Genomic DNA, 17,040 nt, shown 5'->3' with positions numbered 1-17,040 from the left:
GTTGTGTTCGCGTAGAACAACTTTGAAATCCCTCCCCCAGGCCATTAACCCTACGTGTTCGCGAGGGCCTGGGCGCATTCACGAAGGGTAACTCCCCCACAGCTTCGCGTTCGCGTCCTAAGCTTTGCGTTCGCGAAGAACAAACTCACACCTGAGGAAGTTTGCCTTACGCGTTCGCGAGTGGAGACACGCGAATGCGAAGAACAAAACCTCTGTGCACCTGAGACAGCAAATCTTGTAACTTTTCTAAGTGTAAAAACATCCCGAAACTCACCCGAGCCCTCGTGGCTCCTAACCAAACATGCATACTAACCCAAAAATATCATATGGTCCTATTCGTACGATCAAATCGTCAAATTAACACCCATAACTATGAATTTAGCATCAAAATCAAAGAAAATCTCATGAACTTTCAAAGTTTCAAATTTTACAACTAAGGTTCTGAATCACATCATTTCAAGTCCGTTTCTCACCAAATTTTACAGGCTCAACTTAAATCATATATAAGACCTGTACCGGGCTCCGGAACCAAAATACGGGCCCAATACCATCAAATTCACTTACATTCAAATTTCCAAAAACTCAAAAAAATTCAATTAAATAATTTTCTTCAAAAATTTATTTCTCGGGCTTTGGACCTCGGAATTCGATTCTGGGTATACGCCTGAGTCCCATATTTTCCTGTGGACCCTCCAGGACCGTCAAATCACGGGTCTAGGTCCATTTACCCAAAATATTGACCGAAGTCAACCTAAATTCATCTTAAAAGTAAAATTCATCATTTTTCACAGATTTTCACATAATGGCTTTTCAGATACATGCCTGGAATGCGTACGCAAATCGAGGTAAGACAAAAAAGAGGTTTTAAGGCCTCGGAACACAGAATTTAGTTCTAAAATAAGTGATGACCTTTTGGGTCATCACAGAGAGGGAGTGTGACACAATGAGATTGAGTACTTTGAGAGTGTGAGTACATGAGTTCATCACTATGATGCATTGCATTTGACATGCATAGTTGACATACATGCATATAGATGCATTTCCTCATGCTACACGGTTTTGTGACATTCATGATTTCACATGCACATTGACATGTAGGCATTGAGATGTACTTTCCTCATGCTATCTGAGAATGAAATATCTTATCTGTTGTTGACAGTTTTTGGGAAAAATCATTGTTTTTTTATTTACTCATATTTTGGTGATTTCGGTGAAAGGTTTGGGTTTTACTAATATACCTGAAAAGTACGCTTATTTTTCCGTAATTGTGAATGAGCTAAGCATCATATATTTGAGTTATTACTTGTGTTGCTTTTATTATATTGTTACGAGTTGTTCTTCGCTATTAGTGTTGGACTCTGATCGTTGTCCAAGCTCGTCACTGCTTTCAATCTAAGGTTAGGTTTGTTATTTATTGAGCACATGGGGTCGGACGTACTCATACTGTACTTCTGCACCGTGTGTGAAGATTTTGGAGCCGGTGTTGTTGTGTATGGCGGAAGCTGCCATTGAAGATAACCTGCATTTCGGTTATAGCTGCCTCTTGTTCATGGTAGCTTTAGATTTATAAAAATAATTGTTTATGTACATTTCGAACAAATGATGTATTTATTTTATTCCAACTATGTAAATTCTAAATCTTAGAATCTCATGATTTGTGCTACCAGTCCTTGAAATTTTGTATAAAAGCTCATCTATTTCCCCATTTATTTTTCTGAGTTAATCTCATTTGAATTGAATTGTTACTAATTGGTTTACCTAGCGGGTTGGGTTAGGTGTCATCACGACTAGTTAGATTTTGGATCGTGACATAATCTTAAAGTTAAATTCACCACAATCGCCTAATGGGATTAATCCATATAAGCTTTCTACTTTTCTTGTTTTCTTTTAGATTAATTGTTTGTATGGTGCGACAATCATAGTCCAAATGGATTGACCATTTTTTAGGGTTTATACGCTCAATTATATATGTTACAGAAGTATGTAGAGTAATTTGTTATCTTCTTCTCTAAAAAGAACATAAAACTGCATATTTAGAAGGTGGATCCCAGTTTTATTTTCTCAATTTTAGCATAAACTTTCTATCAAAGCTTATTAAGCATTCAATCAATTTGTGTTGTAATCCAAAGATCATAGAGAAGCAAACCAAGAACTTGACAGAGCCATTGGAAAAGAAAGATGGGTAGAGGAAGAGGACTTTTCTCAGCTTACCTTATATAAAATCTATAACCAATAACAACAAACCCGTGTAGTCCCACAAGTGAAATGTAAAATCCATAATCAAAGAGACAGTTTTTTCTCTTAATTTCCCAGGTTAACTGGGATGTTTATTTCATCTTAAAATGATAGGAGGGCAGTGTAGGCCTTACATCCAAAGATTATAACACAATAATAGAATGTATCCTTCGAAAAATACAGGAAGTGAAACAAGTATTTGCATCCCCGTCAAAACACGATCTAAGAGTCCTTAACTAACAAAAGAAATTCGTCTTATCATATCTTGTCCTAATACTTGGCATTTGACATTTATCCAATTGAAAATGACCTTTTACTCAATTAGGGAGTTGCTGGAAGAGAGGTAGACAACAGCCTCTGAGCTGGATGTAGCAAACTTAGCAAAATAATCTGCCACTTGATTTGCCACTCTAAAACAGGGCATAGAGTTTATATTGGCTTGGTGCATTGTTTATGCGCATTTAGATAGCATCCTTTATGTGCATTGCTTCCTTTCCATTACTCCATTGAGAAAGAAATCCTAAGTATTGGGAAAGGCCAGAAGAGTTCCATTCCAGAAATATTTCATCGAAAATAACAGATATGAAAGGGCAAAACTTCACACTGTTGTCATCGAAAATAAAGTAAGCCATAAGGAGATTTATGGGCTGACTACACGCCTATATAAGGTAATTACAATAAAGTAGCCTAGTTTTACAAGTGTAGTACGGGCCAAGAGAAAAGACATGTCATAGGAATAACAGAGAAGCATATGGCCATTTCCTATGAGCCTTGAATATTAATGGTGTCCAAAGACTTTTCCAAGCAATGCTGAAAGAGACTAATATCGAAAATATCTTCTTTTACTGGATTACGTAAAAGTAAAAACTACTGGTGCCAAAGTGGATTAGAAAAACAATTATCCATCTATATTATCCACTAAAAAATACGTTGTATAATAATTTTTTTTTAAAAATAGGTCACATATGGATAAGATCCATATTATCTACTTAAAAAATGGATAACCAATGAGTTTAACTTCTATATTTGCAAAGACTCAACTTGGTGTTCCTCAAGTTTGGGGAACTAGTAATTCTCCAAAAAAAATCATATCATGGATATGCATATTATCTGCCTATTTTCTACCTGTATTTAATATGGGTTAGGTCAAATATTTTATTTATTTTCAACTCGCCCATATCCGACCTAACCCGCCCGTTTTCTACCCCAAGTTAAATCATAGCTGTTGCAACTTGCAAGAAGAAAATATCTTCCTTGTCTATTGTTTATATTTCTGTGCATCTCTTAATAATCTACAAGCAGTGTTCCAATATTTGCAACAGTAATGATTTACGTAATGTACGTTGATGGTCTATAGCCTGTTTGGCCAAACTTCTTTTTGGTCAAAAATATTTTTTTTGTCAAAAGTATTTTTGGCCAAAAATTAAGGTGTTTGGCCAAGCTTTTGGAAGGAAAAAAAGTATTTTTGAGGAGAAGCAGAAGTAGCTTTGGAGAAGCAGAAAAAAAGTAGTTTCTCTTCAAAAACACTTTTTTGAGAAGCACTTTTGAGAAAAAAAACACTTAGAAGCAGTTTTTTAAAGCTTGGTCAAACACTAATTGTTGCTCAGAAGTGTTTTTCAAACTAATTAGTCAAACACAAAATGCTTCTCACCAAAAGTACTTTTGAGAAAGCACTTTTGAAAAAAAACACGTAAGTTAAGCTTGGCCAAACGGGCTATTAATCAAGAGTACAACAAATCATGATTTTTTAAACCTATCATATATCCTAATGAGAGCTTCCAATTTTTTCCTTCCAAATAAGTCAAACGTTTGCCAAATGGAATTCTTTAAAAGAGAGAAGCTTAACACAGGACTAACATTTTCAGGTTCTTAAGAAATGTAAGGGTTGTTACAAAATGAAAAAAAAAAAAAACAGATATGCTGCATATTCCAATGTCTTATGAGAATAAAGGAAGAAAGATTATACTTCCTTTTCTGTAATGTTTTGTTGGGTCCAAACATACAACTTTGTGTGTTGTTATGTGATGTGTAGTCTTAACTTATTAGAATTATCAAGCCAAAAATAATGGATAAAGAAGAAATTTTCCACCGTTTACTTTTCAAACGCTGCTAGAAACAATTCCAAACAATTGAAACTCAGCCACTTAAACTGTGTGCCATTTTCAGGCCTTCAAGAACTAGCAGTCTGCACTATATATATGTCTCCAAGCTTGTCTTGGCATTATCAGTAATGGAGATTTCCTCGGTTTTCATAGCTTTGGGATGCTTACTAGCATTAGCTATTATTTCAAAAGTCATCAAAGGTCAATACCCCAAAAGAAAACTACCACCAGGTCCAAGGCCATGGCCAATTATAGGCAATTTGAACCTTCTCGGTTCACTCCCACACGAGTCTTTGCACCATCTTTCACAAAAATATGGAGATTTGATGTTCTTAAAGTTTGGTTCCAAACCGGTTCTTGTAGCATCATCTCCAGAAATGGAGAAAGAGTTCTTGAAAACACATGACGCCAGCTTTGCTTCTCGTCCTGCACTCTCTGCAGGTAAGTACACTAGCTATAACTACTCAGACATGACATGGGCACCTTGACTGAGGCTTTTGTTAGGGATATAGTAGATATGCCCTAGATCCAATATCACATTTGATGTTTTGAACATATTTTTATAAAATATATATGGCATTTGATATTCTTTTATCATTGTTATTAATTGCTTGATTAATTTGATAAGGTCCTTGATTAAATTTTGAGACTTGACATTGTGATGGAGATCATGATAATGAGAGTGAAGTTTCTTATAATTTAATCTAAATTTGTTCTTGATCGTAGGATTATTAATTTGGACATTAGTAATCCGATTAGATCAATATTTATGTGATCGTCTTTATGGGATAAAGATTAGTTGATCTCATTAACTAAATTACATAGATAGATGATGCATATAAAGATATGATCATTGAACCGACTCATTGGATAATTCCTAATGGTTAGAATTACCATAAACTGTCAATAGGATATTCTCTTGAAGAATGTGATGTAACCGTTTCCTTTGACCTGAGATCGTCATAGTAATTGACAAGTTATTTATTGTGCTTTGATACTAGACATCTATGGCCCTAGGGCGATAGTTGAAATGATATTGGGTATGATTAAATGCTTGTAGAATTAGTGATTTATCAAGATGGAATCTGTCAACTCTTAGTACTGAGTTTAAGCTCCATGTTGTCATGAATTATAAACGACCAAACTAAGACCTTGGCCAGGGCAATTGAATGAAAGAAGAAAAGAGTTTCTTAGGTCATTCAATGGTCGAATATATTTGACATGGACACATAGTTGGTCGCCTATTAGGATTTGACAGTTGAACCATATCCTAGGGTGATCCAGAGCTATAAGGACAGAAGGAATTACTACATTATTCTTCTACTGGTTCTTGAGAGTAAATTGTATACTTCATGTTATCCGGTTGTTAAGGAGTGTTGCTAGACGCCAACCTTGATTATTATATTGATGTGGTCAATTTACTACCGGTTTAGTATTGAACCTATGGGGTCGCACACTAACGAGTGTTCTGATCTTTGCTAAAGGATTAATTAACTTATTATTTGATAATTAAATTAAAGAATTTAATTAGTCAAATAAATTTAGTTAATTAGCCCAAATAAAATATTATTATATTATTTGCTAGCACAGAGGATATAATTAATATTGTGAACAAATTGAAGTTTTCTATTTGGAATAGAAAATTAATTTATATCTCTTGGTTGAAATATATACATATAAATATATACATATATATATATATATATATATATATATATATATATATATATATATATATATATATATATATATATATATATGTGTGTGTGTGTGTGTGTGTGTGTGTGTGTGTGTGTGTGTGTGTGTGTGTGTGTGTGTGTGTGTGTGTGTGTGTGTGTGTGTGTGTGTGTGTGTGTGTGTGTGTGTGTGTGTGTGTGTGTGTGTGTGTGTGATTAATTTACCAATTTGGAATTGGAAATATAAAGTCCACAAAGGATGTATAGAATGAATCCAACATTAAGTTGGATTGGCGAGAATCCAATTTTAAGTTGGAGGAATGGACTCGGTAGTCACTTTCTCATGAAGACATGATTTATCAATTTTCCATAAAATTCGATTGAAGTTTATTTTTGGAATAAACTTTTACCCTAAGTAAATCATTACCTCAACTAAATACGAAAGGATTTATAGGTAATACTATATAAAGGGTGATGGAGAATATTTGCCGTATTATTAATTCTTGAGAAGAAAAACACTTTGTGAAAGTGAGAGTGCAATACAAAGCCAAGAGAGAAAATACAATTACAAGAAAAGTGTTTCTTGTTCTTCTATCTTTGAGTTGAGATTTTTGAGAAAAATTTCAGCACAAGTTTTTCGTTCAATTTGTTCGCGGGTTTCGTTGATCAAAGAGTTGATAGCAAGGATCAGTCTCGGTGTGGATACACATAGAGTCTTCGCACTATCGAAGAATTTGAAACAAGACTTTCTTCACCAGGTACGTCTTAGATCCGATCTATTGATATGTAAATAAATTTTAAACATGAAAAGATCTGCCTAGGATTGTTATTGTCTTCCGCTGCGTGCTACGAACACCTATACGCAATCCTTCAGTAGTATCAGAGCAGTGGTTTATTGTGTCTAAAATTTATTTACGAATTTTTTTTATATTATATTTGAAGAGTTCAAACCATAATACACGTGTCGTGTGCAATAGTTAAATCGTTTGAACTATTGAGATAGTTCATAACTTGAATTTAAAATTTTGTATTAGATACAATGGGAATCTATAATCGGTTATATGATTCTATTGTTATTTTTAATTGTTATTAGTTCATGAGATGTTAATTAATAATGATATTCTGGCATGAATTACTTTTTTTGTTATATGTGATATATAGATTAAACATGCTAGAAGAATGTTGAATTTTATTTTTATGTCACGTGCTTGTTCATTACATAATTTTGAATTATTTATTACATGTGATGTAAATCAATTTAGGACTAAGCATGTAGACAACTTGAACTAAATTCACATGCTATAAAAGATTTGATCTTCATGTTATTAAAAATTATTTTAGTAACAATTCCCTCTTACTAAAATTTGAGTTCTTAAATAATAAAATATAAGATATTTTATTATAAGAGCTATCCATCAAGGTAAATAATTTTACTTATTTCTTCTTTATAAGGAGCGGCCTGACTACCAGGAGACTTATAGTTCGAGAATATATTAAAATTATTTATTTGCATTAGATGTATGGATTGAAAGAATTATTAAATTTTACACTAGACGCCTGGACTACCCGGGGGAGTATAAAATTTAATAAGTTATTTGCTATCATGATGGTTGAACTCAACTATGCCAATAGGATCGACCTGACTACCAGGGGACTATTTGACATAGAGCTATTTAAGGAAGTTGTATAGGGATACAATTGGTAAGAGTACCTACCTTTAAAATATATGTGAGAAACGACTTGACTTCCAAGGGGCTCATACATATTGTTAAAGGATTCCTTTACTCCACTAACAGATATAAAGATTTTGTAAACTATAATGAGGTTAAATAGTTTAAACTAATTAGTGGAAATATCATTTAGATAAAAGTCCATGTCTTTATGATATATGCAAATATGTTCTTATATTATTGCCTTTTCCTTTCTATATTTTAGATTTCTCAATATGTCTGATATATCACTGCGTGGAATACTTGAGACCAACAAGTTGGTAGGACCAAACTTTGATAATTGGTACAGAAATTTGAGAATTGTTCTCATGCATGAAAAACTTATTGATGTGATCGATAAGCCTGCCAAGGAAGTCCCAGATGAGGATGATGATGATGCTACCAAGATTTATCAGAAATACTTGGAAGAATGTCTTACTACCAAATGCATCATTCTCGCTTCTATGAATTCTGAACTACAGAGGAAACATCAGGATATGGATCCAACTGCAATCATTGAACATCTTAAGAAGATGTTTGGTACACAAAGCAGGACAGCTAGATACCAGTTATCTAAGGCTTTATTTGGATCCAAATTGACTGAAAACTCTCCAGTTGGACCCTATGTCAATCATATGATTGATCTTATTGAAGAACTTGAGAGGTTGGGGTGCAAACTGGGTAAAGAGCTTTCTCAAGATTTGATCTTGCAGTCACTATCAGAATCCTTTTCACAATTTGTTATTAATTTCAATATGAATAAAATGGATTGTGATCTTCATGAGATGCTTAACATGCTGATTGATTATGAGAATCAACTTGCATCTGAGAAGAAGAAAGGAACTGTCATGTTGGTTGGAAACTCTTCTAAGAAGAAGAGTAAGGGTAAAAGTAAACCCAAGAAAAAGCCTACTGCGCCCAAGGGTGGTGTGACCAAACCCAAAGGCAAAGAAAGCAAAGTTGACCAATCTGATGTTGTATGTTTCCATTGTAAGAAAATAGGACATTGGAAGAGAAACTGTCTGGAGTATCTTGCAACTTTAAAGGATAAGAAACAAGGTAAGACTTTAATGAAAAATGTTTTCAAGGTTTCTTTAACTAATACTAATTCTTTATTGTGGGTATTAGATACTGGTAGTGGTTATAACATCTGCAATATGTTGCAGGGGTTCCAAATAAGTAGAAAGTTGAATAAAGGAGAAATTAATCTACAAGTTGGAAATGGTGCAAAAGTTGCGGCCGTAGCTGTAGGATCAATTTCCTTAATAATGCCTACGGGCAAAGTACTTATGTTGGATGATTGTTATTACGTTCCTAAATTTGTTTCGAACATAATTTCAGCTTCTATGTTAGACAAACGTGGTTTTCGCATTAATATAGGCAATGGTATTTGCTCTATTTATTATAGTGATAATTTATATGTGAATGGCTATCTCCAACATGGCGTTTATGTCTTACCTAATGTGAATGTTAATTCGATTATGCATGTTTCAAGTCTTAAGAGGAAAAGAGATGATCAAGTAAATCATGCATACCTTTGGCATTGTAGGCTTGGTCATATTGGAGATAAAAAAATTAACAAGTTGTACAAGGAAGGGTACCTTGACAAATATGATTTTGAATCATATCCAACTTGTGAATCATGTCTCAAAGGAAAAATGACCAAATCTCCATTTACTGGAAGTGGAGATAGAGCTTCTGAATTATTGGGACTAATTCATACAGATGTTTGTGGACCCATGAAAATTCAAGCTAGAGGTGGATATTCTTACTTCATCACCTTCACTGATGATATGTCAAGATATGGATTTGTGTATTTTATGAAACACAAGTCTGAATCTTTTGAAATGTTCAAAAGGTTCCGTAGTGAAGTTGAGAAGCAGACTGGTAAAAGTATCAAAGTACTAAGGTCTGATAGAGGTGGAGAATATCTTAGTGAAAATTTTACCAGATATCTCAAAGAGAATGGGATTCTCTCACAGTGGATACCTCCAGGAACACCACAACACAATGGTGTGTCTGAAAGGAGAAATCGAACCTTATTAGATATGGTGGGATCTATGATGGGTTTCACTGATCTTCCAATAAATTTATGGGGATATGCTTTGGAAGCAACAACATACTTACTTAATAAAGTTCCCACTAAGTCAGTCTCTACAACACCATATGAGATATGGAAAGGATGTAAGCCTAACCTTAAACATATTAAAGTTTGGGGTTGTCCAGCTTATGTTAAGAGACTACAGTCTGATAAACTTGACTCAAGATCAGATAAGTGTAGGTTCATTGGGTATCCCAAGGAAACAATGGGATATTATTTCTATCACCCTTCTGACCATAAAGTGTTTGTGGCCAGAGGAGCAACCTTTTTGGAAAGGGAATTTCTTTTAGAAGGAAATTATAATGGAGAAATAGAACTTGATGAAGTTCAAGAAACTAATGAATCAACACAATATAAAGATCATGAGACCCAAGTTGAAGAACCTTTATTGGATGTTTTGAAGTTGCCAAGGAAGTTGTCATCTTCAATGGTTGAAGTTCAAGAACTAACTGAAGTTCAAGAACAGGTTAATGAACCAGTTCTAAACCAAATTGAACAATAACCAAATCCAGCACAAGGTGAAGAGGTTGTACAAGTACCTCTTAGAAGGTCTACACGAGAATGTCATGTACCAACTAGATTAAATTTATTGGTACAAGATGATGTATCAAATGAGGTTGATCATAATGATGATGAGCCTAAGACCTATGAAGAGGCTATACAAAGTTCTGATTATGAGAAGTGGCAAAAGGCCATGGAATCCGAAATGGAATCTACGAAGGAAAATAAAGTATGGACTTTAGTTGAACCTTCAAAGGATATAAAACCTATAGGTTGTAAATGGGTTTTTAAAAAAAAGATTGGAGCAGACGGAAAGGTAGAGACCTATAAAGCCCGTCTTGTTGCCATGGGATATCGTCAGAAAGAAGGAGTCGACTATGACGAGACTTTATCTCCCGTGGCAATGCTCAAATCAATTCGGATTTTGCTTGCTATAGCAGCATACTATGATTATGAAATATGGCAAATGGATGTGAAAACAGCTTTCCTTAATGGTGAGCTAGAAGAGGATGTGTACATGACACAACCTGAAGGTTTCACATCTCCGTCTGATCATAATAAAATTTGTAAGCTACAAAGATCCATTTATGGATTAAAGCAAGCTTCTCGAAGTTGGAATATTCGATTTAACAAGACAATTGAAAAGTTCAATTTTGTTAGATGCGAAGAAGAACCTTGTATGTACAAAAAGGTTAGTGGGAGCACAATTATATTCTTAGTGTTGTATGTTGATGATATATTGCTCATAGGGAATGATATACTGGCATTGCAAAGTACCAAGATTTGGCTATCTGAACAGTTCTCCATGAAAGACTTGGGAGAAGCAGCTTATATATTAGGAATAAAGATCTATAGAGATAGATCTAGGAAGCTACTTGAACTTTCCCAGTCTTTGTACATTGATACCATCTTAAATAGGTATAATATGGATAATTCCAAAAGAGGCTATCTACCGATAGGCACTGGAATTACTCTCAGTAGGGAGGATTGTCCTAAAACACCTGAAGAGAGAGAACGCATGAGTAGGATCTCATACGCTAGTCAGTGGGAGCTATCATGTATACCATGACATGTACACATCCTGATGTGGCTTATGCACTTGGAGTGACTAGTCGCTATCAGGCAAATCCTGGTGAGGAACATTAGAAGGTGGTGAATACCATTCTTAAGTACTTAAGAAGGACTAAAGACCAATTCCTCATCTATGGAGATTCTGAGTTGAAACTTGAAGGTTATACTGATGCAAGTTTCTCTTCAGATAGAGATGATAGCAAATCTATTTCTGGTTATGTATTCACCTTAAATGGTGGTGCAGTGAGTTAGAAAAGTTCCAAACAAGCTACAGTAGCTGATTTAGTGACTGAAGCAGAATATATAGCACCTACTGAAGCTGCTAAGGAAGCTGTATGGATGAAAAAGTTCTTAACTGAACTTGGTGTGGTTCCTTCAATAGAAGGTGCGGTTCCACTGTTGTGTGACAATACTGGAGCCATTGCTCAAGCAAAAGAACCAATATCACACCAAAAGTCCAAACACGTTCTGCGAAGGTATCACTTGATAAGAGAGATCATTGAACGTGGAGACGTCGAGATTCAAAAGGTTGATGGAAAAGAAAATGTTGCAGACCCATTCACTAAAGCTCTTGGCGCAAAGGAGTTTGACAAGCACAAGTGGAAATTGGGAATAAAGTACAAGAGCAATTGGCTCTAGTGCAAGTGGGAGATTGTTAAGGATATAGTAGATATGCCCTAGATCCAATATCACATTTGATGTTTTGAACATAGTTTTATAAAATATATATGGCATTTGATATTCTTTTATCATTGTTATTAATTGCTTGATTAATTTGATAAGGTCCTTGATTAAATTTTGAGACTTGACATTGTGATGGAGATCATGATAATGAGAGTGAAGTTTCTTATAATTTAATCTAAATTTGTTCTTGATCGTAGGATTATTAATTTGGACATTAGTAATCCGATTAGATCAATATTTATGTGATCGTCTTTATGGGATAAAGATTAGTTGATCTCATTAACTAAATTACATAGATAGATGATGCATATAGAGATATGATCATTGAACCGACTCATTGGATAATTTCTAATGGTTAGAATTACCATAAACTGTCAATAGGATATTCTCTTGAAGAATGTGATGTAACCGTTTCCTTTGACCTGAGATCGTCATAGTAATTAACAAGTTATTTATTGTGCTTTGATACTAGACACCTATGGCCCTAGGGCAATAGTTGAAAGGATATTGGGTATGATTAAATGCTTGTAGAATTAGTGATTGATCAAGATGGAATCTGTCAACTCTTGGTAATGAGTTTAAGCTCCATGTTGTCATGAATTATAAACGACCAAACTAAGACCTTGGCCAGGGCAATTGAATGAAAGAAGAAAAGAGTTTCTTAGGTCATTCAATGGTCGAATATATTTGACATGGACACATAGTTGGTCGCCTATTAGGATTTGACAGTTGAACCATATCCTAGGGTGATCCAGAGCTATAAGGACAGAAGGAATTACTACATTATTCTTCTACTGGTTCTTGAGAGTAAATTGTATACTTCATGTTATCCGGTCGTTAAGGAGTGTTGCTAGACGCCACCCTTGATTAGTATATTGATGTGGTCAATTTACTACCGGTTTAGTATTGAACTTATAGGGTCGCACACTAACGAGTGTTCTGATCTTTGCTAAAGGATTAATTAACTTATTATTTGATAATTAAATTAAAAAATTTAATTAGTCAAATAAATTTAGTTAGTTAGCCCAAATGAAATATTATTATATTCTTTGCTAGCACAGAGGATATAATTAATATTATGAACAAATTGAAGTTTTCTATTTGGAATAGAAAATTAAATTATATCTCTTGATTGGAATATATATGTGATATATATTTAGTACTCATAATTAATACTATGCATATATATATATATATATATATATATTAATTTACCAATTTGGAATTGGAAATATAAAGTCCACAAAGGACGTATAGAATGAATCCAACATTAAGTTAGATTGGCGAGAATCCAATTTTAAGTTGGAGGAATGGACTCGGTAGTCACTTTCTCATGAAGACGTGATTTATCAATTTTCCATAAAATTCGATTGAAGTTTATTTTTGGAATAAACTTTTACCCTAAGTAAATCATTACCTCAACTAAATACGAAAAGGATTTATACGTAATACTATATAAAGGGTGATGGAGAATATTTGCCGTATTATTAATTCTTGACAAGAAAAACACTTTGTGAAAGTGAGAGTGCAATACAAAGCCAAGAGAGAAAATATAATTACAAGAAAAGTGTTTCTTGTTCTTCTATCTTTGAGTTGAGATTTTTGAGAAAAATTTTAGCACAAGTTTTCCGTTCAATTTGTTCGCGGGTTTCGTTGATCAAAGAGTTGATAGCAAGGATCAGTCTCGGTGTGGATACACATAGAGTCTTCGCACTATCGAAGAATTTGAAACAAGACTTTCTTCACCAGGTACGTCTTAGATCCGATCTATTGATATGTAAATAAATTTTAAACATGAAAAGATCTGCCTATGATTGTTATTGTCTTCCGCTGCATGTTACGAACACCTATACGCAATCCTTCAGTATATATATATATATTAATTTACCAATTTGGAATTGGAAATATAAAGTCCACAAAGGACGTATAGAATGAATCCAACATTAAGTTAGATTGGCGAGAATCCAATTTTAAGTTGGAGGAATGGACTCGGTAGTCACTTTCTCATGAAGACGTAATTTATCAATTTTCCATAAAATTCGATTGAAGTTTATTTTTGGAATAAACTTTTACCCTAAGTAAATCATTACCTCAACTAAATACGAAAAGGATTTATACGTAATACTATATAAAGGGTGATGGAGAATATTTGCCGTATTATTAATTCTTGACAAGAAAAACACTTTGTGAAAGTGAGAGTGCAATACAAAGCCAAGAGAGAAAATACAATTACAAGAAAAGTGTTTCTTGTTCTTCTATCTTTGAGTTGAGATTTTTGAGAAAAATTTCAGCACAAGTTTTCCGTTCAATTTGTTCGCGGGTTTCGTTGATCAAAGAGTTGATAGCAAGGATCAGTCTCGGTGTGGATACACATAGAGTCTTCGCACTATCGAAGAATTTGAAACAAGACTTTCTTCACCAGGTACGTCTTAGATCCGATCTATTGATATGTAAATAAATTTTAAACATGAAAAGATCTGCCTAGGATCGTTATTGTGTTCCGCTGCGTGTTACGAACACCTATACGCAATCCTTCAGCATTCTGGCGCCAAGCTCGAAAAATCTACCTCTCCGAAATATTTAATCCCAAAAGGCTGGAGTCATTCAAGTCTATTCGTGTTGAGGAAACACGAACATTGATTTCTAGTCTTCACACTCTCTCGGGAAAGCCAGTGTTTCTCAAAGACCATTTACCTCAATTCACACTTTGCAATATGAGTAGGATGGTTATGAGTGGCAAGTACTACAATGATGAATCAAAATCAAATACTTCAGTAGTATCACTTGAAAAGTTGCAGTGGATGCTAGATGAATTCTTTTTACTTAATGGGGTGATCAATCTTGGGGATTGGGTACCTTTACTGAGTTGGTTCGACTCACAAGGGTACGTAAGGAGAATGAAGGAATTGGGAAAGAGCTTTGTAGAATTTCACAACTCTGTGCTTGAAGATCACAAGGCTAAAGCAAAGGAGAATTCAGTTCCAAGGGACATGGTTGATGTCATATTGCAGCTAGCTGATGACCCTAATCTTGAAGTTAAGCTTACTAAGGATCACTTGATGGGATTAGTACATGTAAGCTTTCTTGTTATATAAAACATACTCTCTTCGTTCCAATTTATGTGAACCTTTTTTACTGGGCACGAAGTTTAAAAAAAATAAAAAAAATTAGAACTTGTGGTCCTAAACGAGTCAAAAAGGGACTCAGAGTATTTGTGTGGTTATAAAAGCTGCTCGTTAAGGGTTGAATAGTAAGTTTAAGCTAAATTGTTATCAAATTTAAAATAGGTCATTCTTTTTGGAGCAGACCAAAAAAAAATAGGTTCATATAAACTGGAACAGAGGGAGTAACATAATACAACAAAGTCCAAAAAGATCGTCCGCATTCTTTTTTAGAGTAATTTATTTATATTTAACTATATTAAAGGATTATTTAGAGTAATTTATTTATATTTTTTTGAAACCTAAAACTGCAAAATCATTTGAAAAGGGTCAATCCCTGTTTTATTTTCTCAATTGAACACACAAAACATTTTATTATAGCTCATAAAAGCTTAAATCAGTCCATTTTAATACTTGAATTTTTTTCTTTTTGGCTATCTATGCTAGGATTTGCTGGCAGGTGGAACAGATACTTCAGCTGCAACAGTAGAATGGGCATTTCAAGAACTTTTGAGGAATCCAAAGATTATAGAGAAGGCAAATCAGGAACTTGACAGAGTTAATGGCAAAGAACGATGGGTAGAAGAAGAGGACTTTTGTCGCCTTCCATATATAGATGCCATAATCAAAGAGACATTTCGACTGCACCCTCTATGTGCATTGCTTCCTCCCCATTACTCAATTGAGGACTGCAATATTGCTGGTTATGACATACCAAAGGGAACAACAGTATTTGTAAATGCATGGTCTTTAGGAAGAAATCCGAAGTATTGGGATAGGCCAGAAGAATTCATTCCAGAAAGGTTCTTAGAAAATGACATTGACATAAAGGGACAACTTTACATTGCTGCCATTTGGTTCAGGAAGGAGGAGGTGCCCCGGATATAGCCTTGGGATTAAGGTCGTTCGGACAACGATAGCTAACTTGTTGCACGGATTCAATTGGAAATTAGCTGGAGGTATGAAAGCAGAGGATATAAGCATGGAGGAAATTTATGGCTTGACTACACACCCAAAGAAGCCGACATCTATGATCATGGAACCAAGACTTAGCATCCATCTTTATTAGTACTTTATTGAGTTTATTAATCTTTATCAGCATGAGTGGTATATATACTAGCATTTAGAACTCTACTATTTGAAGAGATGCAATACTAATTGAAATTTCTTTGCTTTCACTTGCATTTAGCTCTGAGATATCTTTTTCATACATAAGCTGCAATTAATGGATCCGCTTTAGGAAAGACTAAGCTAATTAAGTAGCCATTTTAAAAGTATACGTAAGAATAACTCTAAATATATGGCCCATACCTGAGCCAAGAAATGAGAATATATAGGTTGTTGCGGCGTGCAACCTGATCCCACCAGACAACACGAACCTTCTCTTATTCTACCGAAATAGCATCAATAACAGTGATAATATATGTAGATATGTTGCGTCGTACAACCCGATCCCACCATATATCAACGCAGTATCATAAATCACCCTTATTTCACCATATCAATCCACCCTTATTCCACCTGTTGCGGCGTGCAACCCGATCTCACGTATAGAACATATTCACCCTTATTCCACCATAATAATTCACATTTATTACACCTACTGCGGTGTGCAGCCCGATCCTACCATATCAGTATCAAATACTCAAAGCACAATTAAATCAATAGTTCTATCATAAAGCCTTTACGGTCAATAAATACCAAACTGAACCAAAGGGAACTTGTACAGTAAGGAAACCTACACGAGTAATACTAAACAGCGAGGCCAATCCAGCAATCGACAATTAGAATGTGCAAGTA

General features: G+C 34.5%; 1 protein-coding gene across 1 annotated transcript; it reads left to right on the top strand.

The window, feature by feature from the left end:
* The first annotated feature begins 13,967 nt into the window (after nucleotides 1–13,967).
* Nucleotides 13,968–16,418, top strand: LOC107771758 (dimethylnonatriene synthase-like). The gene is made up of 3 exons (XM_075254785.1): nucleotides 13,968–14,501; nucleotides 14,618–15,153; nucleotides 15,688–16,418. The coding sequence occupies exons 2-3, from the start codon at nucleotides 14,794–14,796 to the stop codon at nucleotides 16,126–16,128; spliced, it is 801 nt and encodes a 266-aa protein (XP_075110886.1). The 5' UTR covers nucleotides 13,968–14,501; nucleotides 14,618–14,793; the 3' UTR covers nucleotides 16,129–16,418.
* The last annotated feature ends 622 nt before the right edge of the window (nucleotides 16,419–17,040 follow it).

The sequence above is a fragment of the Nicotiana tabacum genome, chromosome 6 (assembly GCF_000715075.1).
Source record: "Nicotiana tabacum cultivar K326 chromosome 6, ASM71507v2, whole genome shotgun sequence".
In the NCBI taxonomy this organism is placed as follows: Eukaryota; Viridiplantae; Streptophyta; class Magnoliopsida; order Solanales; family Solanaceae; genus Nicotiana; species Nicotiana tabacum.
Note: the sequence above shows the minus strand (reverse complement) of the source record. Positions and strands in the feature narration are given on the sequence as shown.

Excerpts from the sequence above, each read along its gene's own strand:
- LOC107771758 (XM_075254785.1), top strand. The coding sequence starts at position 14,794 with ATGAGTAGGATGGTTATGAGTGGCAAGTACTACAATGATGAATCAAAA. Across the intron at positions 15,154-15,687 it reads ACTTGATGGGATTAGTACAT|GATTTGCTGGCAGGTGGAAC; the intron begins GTAAGCTTTCTT and ends TATCTATGCTAG.